Source organism: Gracilinanus agilis, chromosome 2 (genome assembly GCF_016433145.1).
Source record: "Gracilinanus agilis isolate LMUSP501 chromosome 2, AgileGrace, whole genome shotgun sequence".
Taxonomy (NCBI): Eukaryota; Metazoa; Chordata; class Mammalia; order Didelphimorphia; family Didelphidae; genus Gracilinanus; species Gracilinanus agilis.
The window spans coordinates 224776423-224799841 of record NC_058131.1 but is presented as its reverse complement, the minus strand read 5'-3'; the positions used below and the strand labels follow the sequence as shown (position 1 = coordinate 224799841).

The 23419-nt window shown below is 33.9% G+C and overlaps 1 protein-coding gene across 2 annotated transcripts in view; it reads left to right on the top strand.

The window, feature by feature from the left end:
* BIRC6 (baculoviral IAP repeat containing 6) overlaps positions 1-23419 on the top strand; it is a 325846-nt gene that overhangs the window by 239406 nt on the left and 63021 nt on the right. For both annotated transcript variants that reach the window (XM_044663691.1, XM_044663690.1), the window contains exon 66: positions 8212-8422. In XM_044663691.1, the coding sequence (XP_044519626.1) occupies positions 8212-8422 (211 nt within the window). The remainder of the gene's footprint in view (positions 1-8211; positions 8423-23419) is intronic.

Sequence of the window (23419 nt, the reverse complement as noted above, 5' to 3'; positions counted from 1 at the left end):
AAATTCAGGATAGAATGCTGATGGTTCTTTTTGCTGAAGAAATTTCAAAGGTAGTACAAGGAAATGGTGTTCTCTTGCTGACACTGCACAAAGCTAAAAATGAAAACTGTTTCCAAACATTATGCCATTCAGCTACTTACCATATATTACTTTGTCACCAGATGGGACTTGATCATATACTAGTTATATATTTAAGATTATGCATTTTTTCCTAACTTAAAAGAAACATTTTGGAAAGAACCCAATGTCCATAAAAGCAGTGATCATAATATTTTTATAATTAGTAATAGGTGGGATCTTCATTCCAATTCATTTAAAACTTATAGATTGATAGCTGGATGATTTGGGGGTTTTGTCACTATTTCTGGTGACTGTGTTTATTATACTGTGATGATGAGAAGAGCATTAATAACAGTTATTTTAAAATCAGAATCACTAGATTGAATTTAACTTCAATTTTGAAAAGTACATTTTACTTGGTTTGTTAATTGAAAGATGCTGTAAAGTCCTTTGAAAAGTACACACACACACTCAGACACCCACACATTTTTTCGTAGTCCTTTCAACATTTTTCCACATTTGACTTTAAATGAAAATATTTCTACATCAAATGGAATGGGTGAAAGAAACTAAGGTCCTTTCCTCCAAAGAACATGATATTTGAAGACAAAACTGCTCTTTGTTTAGATTCCCAATGTCTTCCTTGCCTAGCCTTATATCAATGTTTATTGTTAACATAAAGCATTAGAAATTCCTGCAGAACCTGCTTAACTTCTTTTGGATAATGTGCTGTAAACTCTTAAAAGAATACATAGTAATGTTTAACTGCTACTGTTATTGATTGAAAATTATAATAATGTGCTTTTTTTCCTCCTTTTAGCAAAGAAAACCAATAATACTATAATGAATAATACTTTCAAGTTTTCCCCATCTATTTTTAGTTGGCATACATATTGAGTTTTTCTTGATATTGGTTCATACTTTAGTTTATCCTTTTTTTGTTTATTTTTGAGTATCTGACTTATGTGTTCCCTGGAGATAAAAATTCTATTAAGGACAGTAATCTCATTTTGGAGAGGGAAAAATACCTATACCTTACAAGACCAGAAAGTGAAATTTAGATTACCTCCTTTTTTTATATTATCTGTGGCACCATTATTTCTCAGTTCATTAAATGAAAACATAAGTTTAGATGCTATCACTTGGAGAAAAGGTAGCTTAGGGAGTCAGCTGGGTGACTCAGTAGATTGAGAGCCAGACCTAGAGATGAGACTGGAGGTCCTAGGATCGAATTTGGCCTCAGACCCTTCCTAGCTGTGTGGCCCCAGGCAAGTCACTTAACCCCCATAGCCTAGCACTCTTCTGCCTTAGAAACAGTATACAGTATTGATTCTAAGATGGAAGGTAAGGGTTTAAAAAAAAATAATAATAATAATAAACTTTTTAAAAAGAAAAGGTAGTTTAATTTTATTTATTCTTTAGATAAAATAAGATTGGAAAAAAAATTGTGTTTTCACATTAGTTGCATTGTTTTCCCAATAGCATGCTCTTACAAAAGTGTTGCAATATTAAATTTTTTTAAATTGTGATATTTAATATGCTTTAAGAACTATTTTGCCAATTTAGTTATCATGGAATATTACTAGAAAAATAATAGGGCATGTCTAATTCATATTTAATTGTTAAAGATTTGTCATGAACATCTAGTTAAGAACTTTTATCTGATGGGAAAAACCATTTTGGTTTTGAAATTGTTTGGCTGTAGGGCATTTCACTCAATTCAATAGATTTTCAGCTGAGATGTTATCTCTTTTCTCACTGGAGGAATTATACTTAGTTTTTCAAAGTTGATCTATTTTGTTGTGATTCAATAATTAACTTTTTTTTAGACCCTTACCTTTTGTCTTAGAATAACATTGAATTGGTTCCAGGGCAGAAGAACAATAGGGGCTTAAGTGACTTGCTCAGGGTCACACAACTGGGTCAAATTTCTGTAAGCCTAGCTCTTAAAGTATTTCTAATATCTGAAACAGTGGCTTGACATTGATAAAAATACTTTGCCTAAATTTTGCCAGATTTTTATTCTATTTTGAATATCCATAAGGCAATACTAAATTGACCCTTTTTTAATTGTTCTCCTTTACTAATTTATAGTCCAAACTTCTTGATAATTTTTTATTAGCTTTCTTGGACCTTTAGTTTTTTATAGTTTTAGAACTGTTGGTTTTGTCTATATAAATTACTCTCATTCTGTCATCTTATCTGCTCCCCGGGCTTAAATGACCATTTCTTTTGTAAATGGCTTCTAGTCCAGATCCTCCCCTAACTCCCACCAATTCCTCAGAGATTGAATCTTATATTTTTCACTATCCATGGTATCTTAACTTAAATAGACCTCCCTCCACCTCAAATACAATAAAACAATTTAACCCACCTTCCCTATCACCAGATTTTTGTCCTTCCCCTAATTTCTCTTTTGTATTGAATGGATTCAATATATCCATACACACCATCCCAGGTTAAAAATCTCATCTTATATTTTAAGTCTTCCCTGTTGTTCAACTTGGATATATATAGAATCTTTGATCAAGTCACTTTTCTTGAACCTCCACAGTATTATGCTTGTCTGACTCCTCCTTTCACTCACCTTACTTGAGGTTCTAATCTCTTCCATTTGATCCCTGGGTTCCTAAGCTATTGTGATCAGTAGCCAGTATCTTTCAATAAACTTTCCTGTGTCCATATTCCCATCCCATCCCATCCCTTATTTAAAAAGCTCTTATCTTCTGGCTTTAAATAGATACTAAGTATTTGTTTTGATGCTGAAGAATGATGATCACTAGGCAATTGGGATGAAGTGACTTGCCCAGGGTGATATGGCTAGGAAGTGTCTGAGGTTGGATTTGAACCCAGGACTTCCAGATCTACAGGCCTAATTCTCTATCTACTGAACCACCAGACTCTTCTTGCATTTGTCATATTTGTGCATGTGAGAAATAAAATCTATTAACCAAGTACTTCTCATACCTCCTGTTGGGGGAAAAAAAATCTCATACCCTGTGGTGTCCTCATTTAGATAATTTTAAGACCTCTTCACTCTTTGGAGGAAATTCAGGACATTCACCCTAGATAGAAGAGAATAGCTTTCTTTAAGTATTTGAAATAATGTTCTGTGATAGAGGTATTAGATTTTATTCCCATAGCCCTAGAAGTTTGGTGGTGAACCTATGCTGTGTGTGCCCTAAGGGGCACTCAGAGCCTGCACAGAGTTAGCTAGAATTCATTACTGGAAAGCCAGAGGGACACAGGACTGGACTACTCCCTTTCCTCTCTCCATGCCATCTGAGAACATCACCAACCCCTCTAAAAGGTTCGCCATCACTGCCCTAAAACATTAAGAATAAATAGTACATTTACAGGCTTAGTGGGATTTTAAAAAATTCATCCACAGTTGATTAGTTTTGGGTACTATTCTGTTTTTTTAAAAAAAACCTTTAATTTTCCAGATTCCACCCACCCTTCCCACATCCATTGATACCATGATATAATATCTCATTTATTATATATTATATAGATATTTCTTTATTGGAAATGTTGCAAAAAATGGAAAGGAAGAAACATCAAAAAAGTTAAATGGTGTACTTCGTTTCGCCTTTAGAGTTTATCATTTCACTCTCTGGAAGTGCATAGCATTTTTTGTCATGGGTCCTTTGGAATTGCCTTGCATCATTGTATTGATCAAAGTAGCTATATCTTTCACTGTTGATCATCCCTACCATATTGCTATTACTTGTACAGTGATTTCCTGGTTCTGCTTACTTTACTTTGTATCATTTCAAGTAAGTCTTAGATTTTTCTGTAACCGTTCTCATCATTTACCTCACAGAAGTATTTTCACAATCCTATATCACAGCGTTATAGTTGCCTAGAGGACAACTTGAAGCTATCTTTGAGGCCCCCGCATCATTATAGAGCTCAGAGGGAAGAAGCACTTGCTTTGGGTAGCTGGACAGAGGGGTGGGGCATGCAAAAAATGTCCTCCGGCGCCAGGAAAAAGGGGAATGGAGCAACTCCCCCATGTCCTGCCGGAGGTGGCAGGCATGCCAATACTGCACCTATAGTGCTATATCATGTTCCTCAATTGATGATCATTCTCTTGAATTTCTAATTCTTTGCCATCATAAAAGTCCTGATATAAATATTTTTGTGCAAATAGATACTTTTTCCTTTTCTTGGATCTCTTTTGGATATAGACCTAATAGTGGTAATTAGTGAATCAATTTTTAACTTTTTGGCTGTAGTTCCAAATAGTTCTTCAGAACAGTTGTACTAGTTCATTGGTCTAGCCACAGTGCATTAGTGTCCCCAGTTTTACACATGCCCTCCAGCATTTGCTATTTTCCTTTTCTATCATGATACCAATCTGATATGTGTGAGGTAGTGTGCCTCTTTTTAAATTTACATTTCTCTAATCAGTTAGTCATTTAGAGCATTTTCTCAGGTGACTGTTTATAACTTGGATTTCTTCTTCTGAATATTTCTTATCCATATTCTTTTACCATTTTTCAGAATAACAGAATAACAGCTTACAGGATCTAAAAAGGATCTAAAAAGCTCTTGACAGACTATGTCCAAAAAGGATTAACCATTTCAATGCTTGCCCTTTATTCTGGCTGGTCCCCTTCCTCCCCTCCTCAACCCCACTCCTATTTATAATATGAGTGCAACAAATGGCTAGGAATATTTACACCATTGGAGTTATCCATTGTTTTATACCCCAGCTATAGCCCTATTGCTTCCCACCTTCTACCATTGATCTCATAATGGGTATGACTTATCTCCTATGCCACCACTCACCATACCTGAGGTTTCCAAACCAGAATGTATTTCCCTGGATACCATTTGCCTATATATTTTATTTTTACTTTTAGAAAATATGCTTCTTGAAGGCAGAGACTACATTTTGTTTTTATATCCTAAGAACTTAATACAACTCATGGCAACATAATGTTTAATAAATACTTTTTCTTTCATTTATGCTAGAACATTAAATTAAATTTAATAGAATGAAATTTAATCATTATAAGTAAAAAGTTTTATGTTTGGTTTAAAAAAAAAGTCTTGTAACCATTAAATTAGTTCTTCCAAAAAAGATAATTTTTGAAGGAGCTGTGGGAAGATTGGTAGGCTAGGATTCTCATCACAGTGTTGAAACTATGAATTGAGCCAACAAGTCTGGAAAGCAATGAGAACTTTACATACAATGTCACTAAATTAGGCATACAACTAGCTATACTAACATTAGGCATATGCTCCAAAAACAGGGGCAGGATAGAGAATGGAAGGTAGAAAGGAAGAGAAAGAAAAGAGAGAGCAGACTCTTCTGTTCAAAAATTTCTATGGGAACTCAGTCACTTTTAGCAAAGAATTACAAACATAGTTGGTGCCTTTCATTTGAGGAATGATTAAGCAAATTATTGTATTCGAATGCAGTGGAATATTATTGTGCTTTAGAAAAATACAGAATCATAAATAGTTGTGGGGGGTAGAGTGAACAGGACCAAGAAAATCATTTATGTATATTGGTTCCAAGGCAGAAGAATTGTAAGGGCTAGGCAGTGGGGGTGAAATGACTTGCCCAGGGTCACAAAGACAGGAAGTGTCTAAGGCCAGATTTAAACCTACGACCTTCCATCTCTAGGCCTGGCTCTCTATCCACTGAGCTATCCAGCTGCCTACCAACTACAATATTTTAAAGGAAAACAACTAAGATTGAATGAATGAAGCATCTGAGTGCTTTTTACCTACAAAGAATATTGAGAAGTATTATTAATGCAATGAACCCAACCAATTGGTGGTGAATTGTTTTAGACTCTTTTGCAGAAAGCATTTGACATTTTCACACAGTCAATATGTGGATTTGTCTTCCCTCACTACTTATTTGATACAAGGAACACTTTTATTGAAAGGAGAAAGTTAGAGAATTGGAAGGGGAGGAGGAATACTAATAGTGATAAAAGAAGAGTGTCACTGAATGGTGTCTTTTTTTTTAAGTTTCAAAAAGGGGAAACAGATAAGCAGAGCAGTGTTGATATATAGGGGAAGCAAGAAGGAAGGGAGAACATTTGAAACTAAAACTAAGTTTTAAACCATACATAGTGTAGTGTCATAGATAAGAACTCCTCCCCCTTCCCCTGTATGACATATATTTTTAGGTTTGTATGTCCTTTTAAATAAATTTTAAATTAAAAAATACCAAGTGAAAGAAATATGAAAAATAGTTCCTCTTAAAGGATATAATCTTGCAGCTGTCATAGTGCTGCTTTCTTTACATTGTTCTTTGATTCAGAGTGATGAGGAAATTTTCACCCACTGTTGCAGAATCATTGTATCCTTCTATCCTCATAACTGCTGCTTGAATTAGACAGAATGAGTGATATTATCTCTTTTTATGTAGCAGGACACTGACTTACAAAATTCACATAGCTCTGAAGTGGTTAGAGCTGGGTTATAGTCTTGTATAATCCGTTGTCTTTAAGTGTAATATCGTAATGATGCTAGCTTTCCTCTCATACCTCTGTGAAGGTGTACAGCCACGTCTGTGTTATCAAACTGTGTGCTGCATGAAGGCCCACGTAAAACCTGTGGACATCCTCAACCTTCTTAAAATATAATTGAGGAGTGTTTAACAAAATAAAGTACAACATAGATTATGTTAATTTATGCTTTTCTTACTCAATATTCAACCAACAGGGACCCGTTTCTGTTTAAGTTGGACACCACTGGTGTTCATCGTACTGTCCCTCCCTCAGAAATAAGAAAAATGGAGCTCCAGAGTATCTGACAACTATGAGATGGTGGGTCCCAGGACTTCAGGAACTGTGTTCTATCTTAGCACCTCTGATCTGTGAGATCATAACACCATATGTTGGAACAGACTCCAAGGATCTTCTGATCAACCACCTAATTTTATAGATGAGGAAACATAGCTCTAAGAACAGGAAATTACCTGTCCATGGGCTGATAGGATTCAAACTGATATGCCTTGACTTGATAGCCAGTGTTCTTTCTATTGTACCAAACAGACTGTCACAAGGTAGTTATGTGATTTATTGGCAATTGTTCCTGTTATTATACAAATAACTGCTTTACCAATTTAAAGGACAAGAAAGTCAAATTGGGTTGGTATTATATTGGAAGAGAGTATAGACATGGGATTTGTGCCAGATTTTAAAAACTGGATAATTAGGATTGTGAAAAGGAAATGACCTGAAAAATAGGTATAGACAAAAATAGCACAAATCACTTTTGGGGGAACCATTTGGCTAAAGCAAGGAGCTTATAATGGGGTACTTATGAAGATAATGCTGAAAGGGGGAAAATAATTTGCAAAGTAATGGCAAGGAATGTGTATATTGGATAACTGCTAAGGAAATTAGCCTTTAACCTGTAGTACTGAGGGTGGAATTGAGGGAGAAGACTAAAAGCAAAGGTACTCATTATCAGTCTAATATTATTTTAACTGAACTAGGAGCATCTCAGTGCAAATGAAATGTATGAATTTTAGAGATTGTGAGTAATAAAATAGATATATCCTAGGTGATTTAGAAGACAGCAGCACAATTTGATTTTCAACAGAAAAAATTCATAGAACCTGATAATTGGTTAGCTCTAGATGGTAAGAGAAGGAATGCCAAGTGCCCTTATACATAGAAATAAGATAATATAATTTTTAACACAAATTCGATTAAATCAAAGAGCATCCTCAAAAATCTTTTTCTCTCTATAATATAGGTTTTTGGATAGGCTGAGTTCATTTCTTTTATATAACAAATGGTGACATCACTTTGAGGATATTTTGTTATTTAAATCATCAACTGAAATTGTTTTGCACTTTTATTCATTGACATTTTCCCACAGTTTTTTATGTTCTTAAAATGTCTGTTATCTGTAAAGTTAATCATTCAGATTGGAGTTTTAGTATATTATTCTTCTAAATTCATAAATGGTACACGTGAAAGATATTTTTACTTTTAAATGTAGTACACAGACATTGACATCATGGTGACCTCAGTTTTCAAGCTTCTGAAGGTAAGTAAAGAAAAATGTTTTAATTCCTCTAAGATCGATATAAATGCAGCATTGTTTTAAACTTGTACTGATACTGCATGTATATTTACTTTACATTTCTTTTATTTTCCCATGTTATAGTTCTCGATATGGCCAGACATGTTCCTCTCTACCGAGCTCTGCTGGAGTTGCTCCGTGCCATTGCTTCGTGTACATCCATGGTGCCCTTATTGTTACCTCTCTCTGCAGAAAATGGTGAAGAGGAGGAGGAACAATCTGAATCTCAAGCTTCAGTTGGAACATTATTAGCCAAAATGAAGACATGTGTGGATACCTACACTAATCGTTTGAGGTATAATGATGTGTGTTCATGCATTTTGACCTTACATCTAATCCATTATAATTTTGTAATTGAAATGATCCAAACATTCATACATGTGTGTTACATAGTTTGATTTCCCTTAAATTATGTAATACATGGAAGAATTCTCCTCAAATCATCTTTTCCTGTTAAATTGATACCCATGATGATAATCTTTTTTAACTGATTAAGAGCACTCTAAAAAATTATACAGTACTTTTCTTTCATCATCTGTTTATTAAGTTAGACTGTAATATTTCATTAAAGTTATAATTTACTAGAAAATTAGTAGACTTAACAACCCTGTTTTTAGGCTTTTACTTTTTTTTTTAACTGCCAGAAAATTTAGTTTCATTATAACTCATCATTTGTTGCTTTTTCATTGTAATTCTTAAAAGACACTTTTCTCCCTTGTATTTTCTGTTTTCTGCCTTATTCTTCTAAGATAGAGGTAAAAAGACCCAAGTAAAATCACTTCTTAGAAATGTACAATTAGTTATTTCATAGTTTTTCCTTTCAGAGAATAAAAACTTCTCAGATTATCCTGGTTTAGGAGGTTGAGAGTGATGTCATGACATTCTCTTTTCAGTGATTGAATGCCAAATACTGAGGACTATAAATTAGGGTGAAATCAAAAAGTGAACCCAAGTGGACATGGTAAGTGAGGATTAGGGGTCTGGAAGGTTAGGAGTTCATATTATTCAAACAGCACTGAAGTAAAATGTAAAATAGTTTTCATCATGGTGGTACTATGAAGGTCCATAACAGGATCTTTTTTGTGGTAATGTCTCTACATCATTAGAATAACAGAATAAAACAATATAGTGTGTTGAAGTTAGTTCAATGTCATATGTGTTTTGAAAAATCAAGGAAAATAAAAGTTGATTTTACTTTATGCCAACTGTTTAAGACAAGGTATATATAATTTTAAGAGTTAGTTGTACATACTGTGTTTATACTGGGTGAATTTTCTTAGTATTTTATTTTGCATTATATTTTGGTGAGTTTTATGCTAATGCAAATCAGGATTTTCAAGATACTTCAAAATTTGCAAAGATGTGGTAGTTTGACTATTTAAATAATGGAGAGAATATGGTACAGAGGAAAGCACATTTTATAGAATAAAAAGATCTGCATTCAAATCCTATCTTCTACCACTATTACCGTGATATTGGACAAGCCTTTATCTATAAAATGATTGGACTAAATTAGTTGGCTATTGGATTCCTCTCAGCTCTAGATCTATGATATTTTAGCCCTATGATCCTTTTAAGTGTATAGAGCTACCGAAAACTCACCTATGCATTCTTTTTCTTTATAATACTTGTCTATGATCTACCTAGAACAATGGAAACTTTTTTTTTTGATATTTCATAAGTTCATGCAAAAATCAGTTTGTCTTTCTATTAGCATTTATTTTCCATAATTCTTGCTATATGGCATACTCCTTTCCATTGTATGTCTTTGATATCTTTCTGTACCACTTCTTTTGTGTGGATTTTCATTGGTAATATGGTATAGTCTTTATCCACAATTTGTCCTAATTTTGCTTATTTATTTTTATATGCATAACTCTACCTCTATATATGAAATCACTAGATTAATTTAGTGTACTACCCATATAATTGCATGTCATAATATGGGAAATATACAACCATTGTTGGTTTTTCTTTGTCTCGCGTGAATTTCCAGGCCAAGATATTTTGGATAGTCTTAATAAAACTTTTGTTCAGGGGTTGATAAAAAAGGGCATCTAGAGGACCTCACCATCAATTGACAATCTCATATTCATTTAGACTTTCGAGAAGATGTCTTCCTTGACACAAGTAAATACTCTTGACTAATTTCATGTATCTCTATTTTATTCCTCACTTATCAGGAGATTAAAGACTATTTTTACCTCTATTTGTTTCCCCATACCATGAAAATCTTTAATAACTGTTTTTTGATTGATTGTATCTTCAAATCCATGTTCTGTATAAATCTGGGCAATTCTCCTAATTTTTCCCAGCCTTTCATCCTCTCTGCTGTAACAAATTGGGATTGGAATAGATTTCTCTTCTATCTTTCAATATAATCTTGACATACGCATCATAAAATATCAAGTATCAATAATGCTCCACGTGGTTTTATCCAATTGAAATATTGTTCTGCAAGCAAGAAACATATACCTAGGGATTTTAAATCTCTTGTGCCAGTTTTGTAACAAGATGCATCTTCTGAAGAGAACTATCTGTAAAACCCATATATATATAAAGACATAAAAAGGATATATATATATATCCTTTTTATGTCTGTCAGCTAGAAAGGACAATGGAGAGGTTATTCTTTGAGTCAAAATGACCCAAGCAAAAATCCTTCTCTCACAGATCTTTGTTTTTTCTTCTGTAAACCATGAATAATAATATGTACATCATATGGCTATTTTGAAAATCAAATGAAATGAAATCATTTTTCATATTATTTGTCAAGAATAACTCACTTGAGACATGGACCATTCTTATAAAGATATAATAGCTATGAGAAATTAGATACACAGGATATTTGCCAGTTTCCTCTTGATTCCTTTTTGGAAGAATAATAACACTCTTTGTGATCTTTTCCATTGTTTTTAAGTTTCTCTTTCTGCAGAACAACTGTAAATTTGATTCCATGAATGCTAATAAAATTGTGCTATATACCTCCTTAATGGCAGATTAGTTACTATAAAGATTCTCAGTGTTGTCATATCTAATTTCTAGCCAAGATTTCTATCATTTGTCTTTCCCTTGAACTATTTTGTAGATAGTACTACTCTCTATATATCACCTTATTCTATGATATTTTTTAAATCACCTTTCATTCTTCCAAAAACAGTCTTGCTCCTGCTAGAAGATATTTATACAACTATTAATTTTTGCAATAAATCAGTGTTGCTCTTAGTTCTGTGCCCCTTCATTTGGTGAGGAGATCAAATGTTTCCCATTTAACATGGTATCTGGATTTTTCTTTTCTTTTTTTGCCTTAATGTTTATTATAATTATTTTAGAAATGGTTTAACTTCTCTAAGAAATAGCAATAATCCGAGTCACCTGTCCTCTTTTATTTATTTCCTATTTTTAAAGTCAACAGGTGTTTTAAAGAAGTTGAGAACTGTTGTAATTGTACAACATATCACGATCCCAAATTTATCATTTCTTTTAATGTTAAGATTGACCTAAATAACCAATAGAAGCGCAGTAAGAGCTAGACATTTGGGGTTAAGTGATTTTCCCAGAGTCATACAGCTAAGAAGTGTCTGGGACCAGATTTGATCACAGATCCTCCTGACTTTTAAGCCTTGCTGTATATCCACTGAGGCCCTTAGTTTCCCATATCAACAACTAGTCATTCTTATCCATTAAGATGTACTCCATTTCCATTTTTTGTAATGGTGGTAGTTTTTTGCCATATCCAGTATCTTCTAGTCTCTCTTTTTAAAAATTAATTAATTTTGAACATTTTCTTATAACTTAGAATCAATACTAAGTATGTGTTCCAAGCCAGAAGACTTCTTCCAACTGTTGTCTGAAAAGGAAAACATTGCCTCCCAAAACAATCTATTTGTTTAGATAGTCTAAAATGTTAGTTTTTCCTCAAAGCAAACCTACATTGTGTTCTTTGCAGTTCATACTCAGTACCCTCTAGGGTCAAACTGCACATGTCATGTTCAATCTGTTTTTCATGTGGCAGTCCTGTAAAAACTTGAAGAAAGTTTTCCGGGCCTCCTCCCTATGGCTTTTTTTTCCCCCTATAGAATGAATATCCCCAATTTTATCAGTGATGATGATGATGATGTTGATGATGTTGATGATGATATAATAGCTAACATTTATATAGTTCTTACCATGTTCCAGGAACTGGAGAACCTTTACCTCCCTTTGAATTCTCTCCAGCTTGTCAATGTACTTCCTAAAATATGGCGTTCTACAGTTATTCTGAACAGTACTGAGAACAGTAGAACTGCCACCTTCCTAGTTCTGGGTACTATACATCGCCTGTTGTCTCATTAGATTTTTTTGATTACCATGTCACTGTTGATACTATACTTTTTTTGTGTTGTACATTTTTATCTAATCATGTCTGGCTCTTCATGACCCCATGGATCATAGCATGCCAATAGTGTACATTGGGTTTTCTTGACAAAGATACTGGAGTGGTCTGTCATTCCCTTCTCCAGTGGATTAAGGCAAGTGGCTAGTCCAATATTTCCCAGTGTCTGAGGGTGAATTTTAACCCAGTTATTCCTGACTCCAGGCCTAGTACTCTCTATCTCCTGAGCCAGCTGCTTACCTCCATTATGCTTATATTCCATTATAATTCCTAATTTCAGAGAAGCTGTTGCCTAGTCACACCTTCCTTTTTTTTATACTTGTGAAATAGATTTTTGCTTTTGGTTTTATTTTTTCATTTATTGCAGAGGAAAGGCACTAAAATTTAGACATCAGGAAAAGCTTCCTGGTATAGGTGAGATTTTGTCCAGGGCCTGAGGGAAAGCTAAGAGGCAGAATTGAGAAGAGAAATTATTCTATCATGAGGCACAGCCAATGAAAATGCTTGGAGTTAGGAGATAGGAGTGCCTTCTCAAAAAAGGCTCATGATTGGTAACCTGCTTCATATCTGAGTCCTTCCATAGGAGGACTTGGAGCTTTTTGGTACAATAAATAAACAAACTTCTATAACTTCAAACTCTTTTCTTTAGAAACAGTTAAAAGAAACACCACAAGAGCCTTTATGAAGGAACTTAGCAAGTCTACTTTGCAAAAAGTCTGAATGAATAAAATGTCATCAAAAATAAGTAAATAAAATATCGATTCTATCAGTCATGTTATATTCTTATGTAACTCACTTTATTTGGGTTCACTTTTGTACTATTTGTAAACTCAGGAAACCTGTGCAAATAATGAAAACATTTTTCCAATTTCTTTGCCTGCATTGGAAGTAAATTTATCATCAGAGCTAAGGAGTAACCAGGGTTGAAGTAGAAACTGGTTGAATCATATGGTTTATAAGCTGATCTTCTAAGGATTCTAGATGCAAAGAAGAGTGCACATGTCCCAGAAAACCTATAAAGAAGCCATGTTATTTTGATTCAGTTGTGATGTTGTCATTTTGCATGCCATTGCTACTTATGAAATCCCTAGATGGTGATAATTAGTGGTGATTTTCTACTCTAAAACTCCATGAAATCACATATATTTTGAATATCTATTGTAGACAATTATCTTATGTGTAGGCAAAACCTATTTTAGAATTTAATTGAATCTGTGATATCATAGATATGAATTCTTCCTCCATTGAGATAGACCACAGCTCTCCTTCTATGCAGTCTTTTTCTATATCCTACAAAAATCTTTCATGATGGATCTTTGTGGATTGTAAATAAGTAAATAAAGGCAAAATATTTTACTCAAATCTAGAGGCAAAATTTACCACTAGGATTTGAAATAACTTTATTAAGGTTAACCTAACCAGTTTATTCTGAAAACTGTATTTAATATTGAGTAATCTTAAATTTTAAATATTTTCCTAAGGTAATAAAAACCTTGGAAGTAACTATACATATTTATTGCCAAGCTTAACACTTACCTTTAATGTGATCACATTAGAAACTGTAATGACTTCTGTATTTTGTTGCCTAATTCTAGTAATTTGTACTTTTTAAGACTTTCCTACTGCCCCTTAATAGTAGTACTCTACCTCTAAGATTACTTCTAGTTTCCTTCATATACATTATAAGATGTATACATTATGTATGTATATAGTCATTTGCCTGTCTTTTTCTTGTTTTAAAATTTGAGGCAAGGAGCTGGGTGGCTCAGTGGATTGAGAGCCAGGCCTAGAAGACTGGAAGTCCCAGGACTTCAAATATGGCCTTAGACACTTCCTAGCTGTGTGACCCTGGACAAGTCATTTAACCCCCATTGCCTAGCCCTTACTGCTCTTCTGCCTTGGGACCAATAATACCGTATTGATTCTAAGGTAGAAGGTAAGAGTTTTTTTCAAAAAGTGAGCCATTTAAGGTGAGAAACTTTTTTAACTGTATGTATGTGTGTGTGTGTGTGTGTGTGTGTGTGTGTGTGTGTGTGTGTATATATATATATATATATCGCTAAGTTGAGTGCCTGGTACATAGTAAGTACTTTAAAAACGATTGTTGACTTAGAAGAATTAACATATAGATTATTCTTTGCTGGTTTTCTCTGTTATATATTGTTTTATTGTAGAAAATTTTTGAGATATCTTAGAAAACAAAATATACTATTGTGGGCCAAACTCATTTTGTTTTAGATGTCTCGAGTACCTATAATCATTGTTATTAGAAACTTCCTCCTCACCCATTCTGTTCCCTTGGTAGTGGAAACTGTTCTGGTTGAGCTTAATTATAGCATTAGATTGATTATCTCTTCATAAAGCTACTTTGTCCTCTTGTACGTATCACTACTTTCCTGCTTTTGTCTGTTTATATCATTCATTTCAAGTTTAAAATTAATTTAAAATTAATGGTTGGGATGTACTTATGTTACTCAGAATGTACAGTTAAGTATTTTGGCAGCTATAAATGTAGAGCCACCATAATAGAAACAATCCTTGGATCATTTTTTTTTTTAACAGACCTATGAATTTCAGGTTCATTGCCTAAAACTGAAGTGTGTCTAAAAATAAGCTCCTTTATTTATATCTGTGAACACTCAAGAAATAGGTGAATACTACCCCTTTCAGCAAAGAATTGATCCTTCAACCTATTTCTAGTTAAAATTATATAAAATATGGTAACTGATTCCAAACCAAAGGAACTGTGCAGTGTGGTTTTCAAAAATGTGACTACATCAGGAAGTTTTTTTAGTCTCACTAATTGAAATTGAGTTGTATAGTAAATAAGATTCTGCTATACTGAAGCATTGAGATTCTTACAATAAAGAAGAATTTTAAAAGCTCACACTCTTCCTGAAACTGTTATTCACTTCAAAATCTTTAGTTGTTTATGTCTTTTGTAAAACAGTTATTAATTTGCACCAGTAGATTTGTTTTTCTAAATGTTATGCAGTAGGGGTAGCTAAATAGCATAGCAAATAGAGCACAAGGCTTGGAAATTGGGAGGACCTGCATTCAAATTTGGTCTCATATGCTTCCTAGCTCTGTGACCCTTTACAAGTCACTTAAGCACAATTTTCTAGCTCTTACTGCTCTTCTGTCTTAAAATTGATAGCAGGACAGATGGTAAGAATTTAATGAATTAATGAATGTTATACATGGTGGAGATTACCCTAAACTTAATTTGATAGAGAGAAGAATGTGAAGGGTTGCTCTAAGTCAGTGTGCAGCCTGTAGTATTTTTCATCTTGTTAACATTTGTTGTCATTGCCAAATCTGAGAGACTAAAAACTTTTTTTGAGTATTTTTCAAATTCTTTGTAAGACATAATAGATTCTTTAGATTTGTTAGGAATAATCCTAAAGGTTCCTACTAAAAGAGAGATCATTTAAATACTGTTCTGTGCCCTACTAAACATAAAAAGGGAGAGAGTGAAAAACATATGTGCTAATCTCTTCATGTTGAAAGAAAAATCCTTTTTGCTTCTACCTTGACCTCTCAGAACATGTGAGGAAAAAAAAGTTCAATTGAACTAGCTAATCACTGTAGATGCTTGCTTTAGGGCAGTGATGGCAAACCTTTTAGAGACCAAGTACCCAGCCTGTACCTTCATGCCACATGTGAGCCATCCTCTTACCCCAGACAGGCAAGGAAGCACTCCTATTGGGCAGAGAGGCGGGTCACATGAAGAATGTCCTCAGACAGGCATGGAGTGGAATTGGGGAGCAGTTCCCTCCAGCACTTGTGCTGTAGGTTTACAGCTTTCCGAACTTGTTCTGGTGTTACCAAAATCAAAATTGAGTTTTAGTAGAAATTTTTAGTGTCTTAGCAGATGTCCTGGAAGCAGTAGGCAAAACTGTTAGGGTTGGTTTTTTTCATTTGTTTATTGATAATAACCTCTTTTCTCCTGTAAACTTCATGTCATTGAACAGTTTATGGCTATCAGGTTTTTATCAGTTTATATAATCCAAGAAATTCTTTTTTTCTCCTTTAATAGATCTAATTTTTCCAGGAAGCTTTGCATTTTCAAAAAGAGCTCTGAACTTAACTGAATCTAATTCAGGGTTTTGTAGTAGATCTTTTAAAAACAGGAGTCACTACTTTTAATCAAATGAAATCAACTCTTCCCCCTGACCTTCAGTTAACCAAAGAGTAAAATAATTGGAATGAATACAGGGTGTCCCCAAAGTCTGTGCTTAAAACTGCAAAAAGACCTTGAGGATACCCTATTCTGATTGGGCCAGTTACGTGGCTTGGTGAATAGAGTCTCCAACATAAAAATCAGGAAGACTTATCTTTCTGACTTCAAATCTGGCTTCAGAAACTTATTTGCTATGTGACCCGTGGCAAGTCATTTAGCCCTCTTTGCCTCAGTTTGCTCATCTGGAAAATGAACTGGAGAAGGAAATGACAAACCACTCCAGTATCTTTGTCAAGAAAACTGTAAATGATATAACAAAGAATTGAAGGGGCAACTGGGTAGCTCAAGGGGCAGCTGGGTAGCTCAGTGGATTGAGAGCCAGGCTTAGAGACGGGAGGTCCTAGGTTCAAATTTGGCCTCAGCCACTTCCCAGCTGTGTGACCCTGGGCAAGTCACTTGACCCCCATTGCCCACCCTTACCACTCTTCCACCTATGAGACAATACACCGAAGTTAAGGGTTTAAAAAAAAAAATTAAAAAAAAAAAAAGAATTGAACACAATTGAAAAATGTCTGAGCAACAAATATTCTGATTAGACATGTGATTCACCAATTCTCCTCACCTTTACAGAAATCCAAATCTTTCTCTCTGGTTGGAGAGAAACTTTATTTTAATATGGTCTAATTTGTGGAGATTTCAAACTTCAAATTACAAATTGGAGGATATGAAGGGATATAGATCTGTAATTGAGTAGAGACCTAAGATTACAAAGCCTTAAATTATGATCTTATATTGGAATATTTTGGTTTCTTTGAATTTTAGCATTTATAGAGTGGATGCCAAGTGCTCTGCTGGTATCTTTATTGTGCCATGAGGAATCAATAACACCTGTAGCACCTGATGGTCTTGTCTTTGATTTTATGGGAGAATAGTTGGAAAGATGTTCTACATAATGAAATCACCAGCCACTTTGAGATATATAGATATAGATATATTCTACTTTTAAAAGTACTAGATGGCCCTTAGTAATATTATTTATAGATAGATGTGAATGAGCAGCCTATTTTTATCTTTTTGAAGCAATTTATCCTCAGAAATAATTCCAAAATTCAGTTAATTGTAAGTGAACTTGCATAATGAGATCCAGCAGTCTGCTGGAACCACAGTCTGCCAGTTCTACAGGTTGAGTAGGGTAAAAAGGTTCCCTTTTGGACTGGGATTCTTATCTTAGTTTTTCCACTACAGGCTTCAAATTAATCTGGAGATTCAAACTGAAATTCTTTCCCTCTTGCAATAAGAAACACACAGTTCCTTACCCAGTACATTTCTTAACCCCTAATTGCTCCTTGTTCCAGAACCTCATCCCTAAGTCAGTTCCTCTCCCAAATATGAACTGGATCTGTAACCTAGAACTGAATATATAGTAAGCAGAAAGAGCTTCCAGTTAGCAGCACCCCTTTTTGTAAGCTCTGGTTTCCCTTTGTTGATCTGGGACATCTTGCATACAACCTTGCTCTTCTTTTAGTTCCCACATGCTAGAATGCTGTGTCATGTTCCTGACCGCAAGCTATACCCAGTATCCAGAGATTTATTTGACTCTCTGTGTATTGATCTGGGCCAAATATATGATTTATTGAATTCTTTCCTGGTAAGACTTTGGCTAATGCATTTTATAAGTCTTTGTGGTAGAACTTGACTATGTTCATGATACTCCACCGTCTTCACTCTGCCTGTTCCTTTCTTCCAATTCCTACTAGACCCAGCTAAGAACCCTATAAAAGTTCATGCTATTTTAATGATTAGAGAGAATGTACCCTGTTCTCTCTTGCAACCCCAAGTTGACTATTCCTGCATTTATCCTTCCTGACTACCCATTCATTTTATGAATATTTCTCTTCAGTAAAGTTGGCTTACTTTACTGTCTTGTGATAAGCTCCATGTTTCTGTGTTCTTGACTTTAGCGTACAAAACCTTCCCGAGTCAATGTTAAGACTAGTTTTAAGGAATTATAAGTATTCTATTTAATAACCATTATTTCCTTTTTGGTAGTAACTGCTGTATTATGTTACTAGGAATCCCAGAGTCACTATTCTAATAATCCTCAACACACTCTCCTGCCAAATTAAATACGACTATAGTGCCCAAATTCAGATATTTCTTAGGGATTAAATGAAGAAAAAGTGTTGCCAAAGATTAATACTTCTCCCTTTTCCCTTCTCTCTTTGGAGTTGAACTACCAAAACAGTACTCTACTGGGGTCAGACCAATGGCAACCTCAACTTTGTCAATCAATGAGACCTCAGAAATGAAATAGCGCTCAAAAAATCCCCATGTGTAACAAAAATAGATTTGCTAGGGCTCAAGTGCTTAGCATCTTTCATATAATTTTACATAAGATATTTAGTTACTTGATTTATTCCAATATGGTCCAATTCAGCTATTTATTACAATTAAGCACTACCTTCTAGACACCTATTAAACATATACAGTGTGCCAGTCAAGAAGCAAATAAAGTGTTGTGTTGTGCATGTTAACCTCACCATCAGCAAGCACCAAAACTGATATTTAACTTAAGCAACTGAAAAATAAATTTAGATTTATTCAGAGATTGGCCTGCTAGATACTTAAAATTACTGGTGACCTCTCTGTTTCCAGATATACAGCCATGGGGAATGTACTCTGTCCCCTTAGCAATATGTAAAATAAAATGACATGAAATTAAAACATAAGGAAATTCACATAAATTATTTTTTAGTCAATCCCTGTTTGCATTGATGTTTCTACTGAATCAGTATCTATCATATCTTTTCCAAAATTTAGATAGTCTTCACAAGCAGTGTATCACTTAGGATCACAGATTTATATATGTATATGATCTAATCTGACCTTCCTCATTTTACAGATTGAGGCTTGGTGAGATTAAGAGACTTGACCCATTTTACTGTACTGATTTGTTAACACAATGCTATAGTAATATGCTTATTGAGATGTAGATAGACTTGTGGCCAATTAAGGTATCACTGGGCCTATAGTGGAAACTTTTTCAATTTTGTATGGTCTCTCAGTGCCCTCTGGCAACTCTGTAAGACTAGAAGTTACAAAGAAAGTAAGATGTTCATCTTGAACCTTAAGTTTTTTGTATATTGCCTTCCTCATTCAATTTTTAAGTCTTTCAGGATTTTGCCTTTCTTTTTACCCCAGTGGCTGGCATATATTAGGTAATTAATATATCCTAAATAATTGAAATGGAGTTCCCAACAGCAAAAAAAGAAAAATCATAGACTCAGACTTTGTCTCTTTCTCAGTGATATACCAAAATTTGGACTCTGCTGACCTAACTTTTTATAACCTAAGGTCACTTCAAGGGCCATGATGAAGAATGAAAGTTAAATAAGTAATGTTCCCAACTTACAGAACAGGACATTTTTGAACCTATCACGTTTTTATTCATCCTCCTTCTGAAGTAAAGGTTTCATTGAAAAGATCATTAACACTAAAATTTGTTAAGTATACCTAGTCTATAGAACATTGTGTTTGACCCTTAGGGAGATATAAAATTTAAATAAGACAGACCATACCTTCCAAAATTGACTCTGTTGCCAGTTAATGAAATTTCTAGGTACTTTGATTTACTACTTAAAAGTTATTGGCAAAAGATCCTTTTTGGAGAGTTTAGTCATTGATTTAAAACCAGTTTTTAATCATTTCTGGCCCTTATGTACTTCCTAAACTTTTATCTACTATCAATATGAAATTTTTCACCAGAATCTTTATTATTTTTTGTATTTATTACTATTTCATATTTATCCAGTAAATAATTTATTATAATTTTTTTGTTTTTCAATTCATCTAATATTTAAGGTTATTATGTATATATGTAGATAAGGCAAAAATAAAATACTTCTCGAAAACAATCTGAAAAGATTCATGATTTTTTAAAAACACCATCTGCTTCCAGAGAAAGAACTGATGGACTCTAAATGTAGACAAAAGCAAACTTTTTTCAATTTCTTTATTAATTTTTTTGTTTGAGTTTACTTCCACAATTGGAAAGTATTTATGTGATTGCATATGTAAAATCTATATGTGATTGCTTACTATTTCAGTGGGTGTAGGAAAGAGAGAAGTAAAAACTCAAAATTCTTTCTAAAATGTTGGAAATTGCTTATACATGTAATTGGAGAAAAAAACTTTAAAAAACAAGGTAAAGATTTTTTTCTTAAAAAGGTGTTAGATTCCTTGAAGCTAGAGAGGAGATTAGAAAATGGCTTTTTTCAGCCTGACTATGGAAAGTCAAAATAAAATTATTTCCCATAGGAATACTACTAATGAATAAATAATACAATTGAACATCTAAAATAAACATATTACTTCTGTCATCAAGGAGCTTACACTACTTCATAAAACTTCATAATACTCTCCTTTAAATTAGCTTCTTTAATGATTCAAGAATAAAAACAAAAACTAGGTCTCTTGGTATCCTTGTTCTTGAGCTGAAAGGTACTTGAGAGGTTAATTCCATGACCTCCATACAGATGAGGAAATTAAAATTAGAAGCTGTGATATGAATTTCAAAAAAATCAACACATGTCTGAAGTCAAAATTACATATAAGCTGCACTTCAACAAGCTTGGACCATTCTGCCTCTGCCCCCTTCATCCTTACCTGAAAACAGTCCAGTTTCCATCCATTCTTCTCTGTTAGATTATAAGAAATTAACTTTATAAAGTAATCTGCTTTGATAGATCTTAATGTGTTACTCTCAAGAATATTTTTATTTTAACATTGGTCTTTAGACAGTATTTAAACAATGCAAATGAATGGTGAAGATTTTAGACCTAGTGGCAGAACATTAGGGTATAGATTTAGAATTAAAAATCCCTTCTTAAAATACTATACAGAAGGGGCAGCTGGGTAGCTCAGTTGATTGAGAGTCAGGCCTAGAGACAGGAGGTCCTAGGTTCAAATCTGGCCTCAGACACTTCTCAGCTGTGTGACCCTGGGCAAGTCACTTGACCCCCATTGCCCACCCTTACCACTCTTCCACCAAGGAGCCAATACACAGAAGTTAAGGGTTTAAAAAAAAAACTTTATAGAAAGCTCTGCATTCTAGTCCAAATTACCCTTAGATACTTAATTTTTAGATTCATAATTTTTTAACTTAAATTATTAGCAATAAGAGTTATCAATTTGACATGCCATTTTTATCCCTCTTTATGTTTCTCTATTCTGAACATCCTTTCTGTCCTAAGAATCTATATGGAATAGTAGCTGTTTTTATATTATTGAAAATCTACTTTTTTTTCTGAAAGACTTCTTAAATTTATTTAATTTTTTTCTTAATTTCTCCACCTTTTATCTTCATGCTTTCCCATAAGGCAGGGGCATTTTTATTCTATCTTCTCTTCATTTAGGACAGAAATTAAATCCATTCCTTCATAATTCTTGGAATGAATTCAAGTAGATAACCACTACTGCAGTAGATAACATAATCATTATATGAAATAAGACACAAAAATTGAAATATTTATTCTAAGGCAAGTTATTAGCTATTTCTGTGTCATCAGTCTTTTTGGCATTTTATTAAGGTAGATGGACCCCTTCTCAGAATTGTTTTATATGACTCAAAGGATTACAAAAGAAACCAATTATATTATAATAAAGTTATTAATAATAGGTCCAAAGACCTCAAGCTTAAAGAAACCCTTCTCTAGGGGATTCTCTTCTAGTCACCAAACCTTTAATAGTTTTCACGTCTTTTGCAGTTGATATGAAAAACATACATAGATTCTCCAGAATAAATATCTATATATATCTTTACTCACTTGTAATGAGTTGCTTCTTTCAGTTTTTGTTTGGTGGCATATGGCTCAGGAATATGAAACTAATTAGGATTTTGTGTTTTATTTTTTAATTTGGAGATATTCATTCCTTTGAACTTCCAGAATACCTCTCTTAAGTTCTACTTTCTTCGAATAGCATGTTGCTTTCAAGTTACATATGCAATGGCAAAACTGCATGTTATCTTTTTGACTATATAGACTTCTTTTGCATTTTTGAGCCTTGAAGTAGTTGGTCCTGTCTGTATAGTGTCAACCCTAAGAAAACGGACTTTTTTTTAGTATATTGATTTGCAGAAGAATTTTTAAATGCTAAGGTATTTACATGTCTTCCCAATTTTGACCAAATAATCCATTCAGAGCTACTACTGATAATTCAAAGACTAAAAGTTCTGTTTTCATTAGCAAAACAAGTTCATTCAATTGAACTTTACTTTTTCTTTTAAGAAATATTAGCCCATTTTGCTCATACCCTAGTTCAGATTATATTATTTTACTTACAAGTCAGCTGGTTAGTAGAATTCACAACGTAGTGGAAATGTTTGCAGATGTTTTGTGCAATAGCGACAACTTCAGTTGCTTCCTCATATTTCTTCAGGGCAGTGATCACAACCAGATTCAACGTATGCACAAAGCAGCGGATACCATGGTAGCGGCCGTCGCTGATTGCTTTTACCATGTTGGATCCATTGTCTGTCACAAAGATCTACTTCCAGCTAGGTGCCTTGAACCCAAATAGCTTTTCATACAGACTTCAGGATATGAGCCAAGGTATGGCCTTTTTTCATGAGCTGGGCCTACATATGGGTTGACAGTGACTTATATACATATTTTTATATATATACACACACACATATATATATATATATATACACGATGCTACTGGATATAACA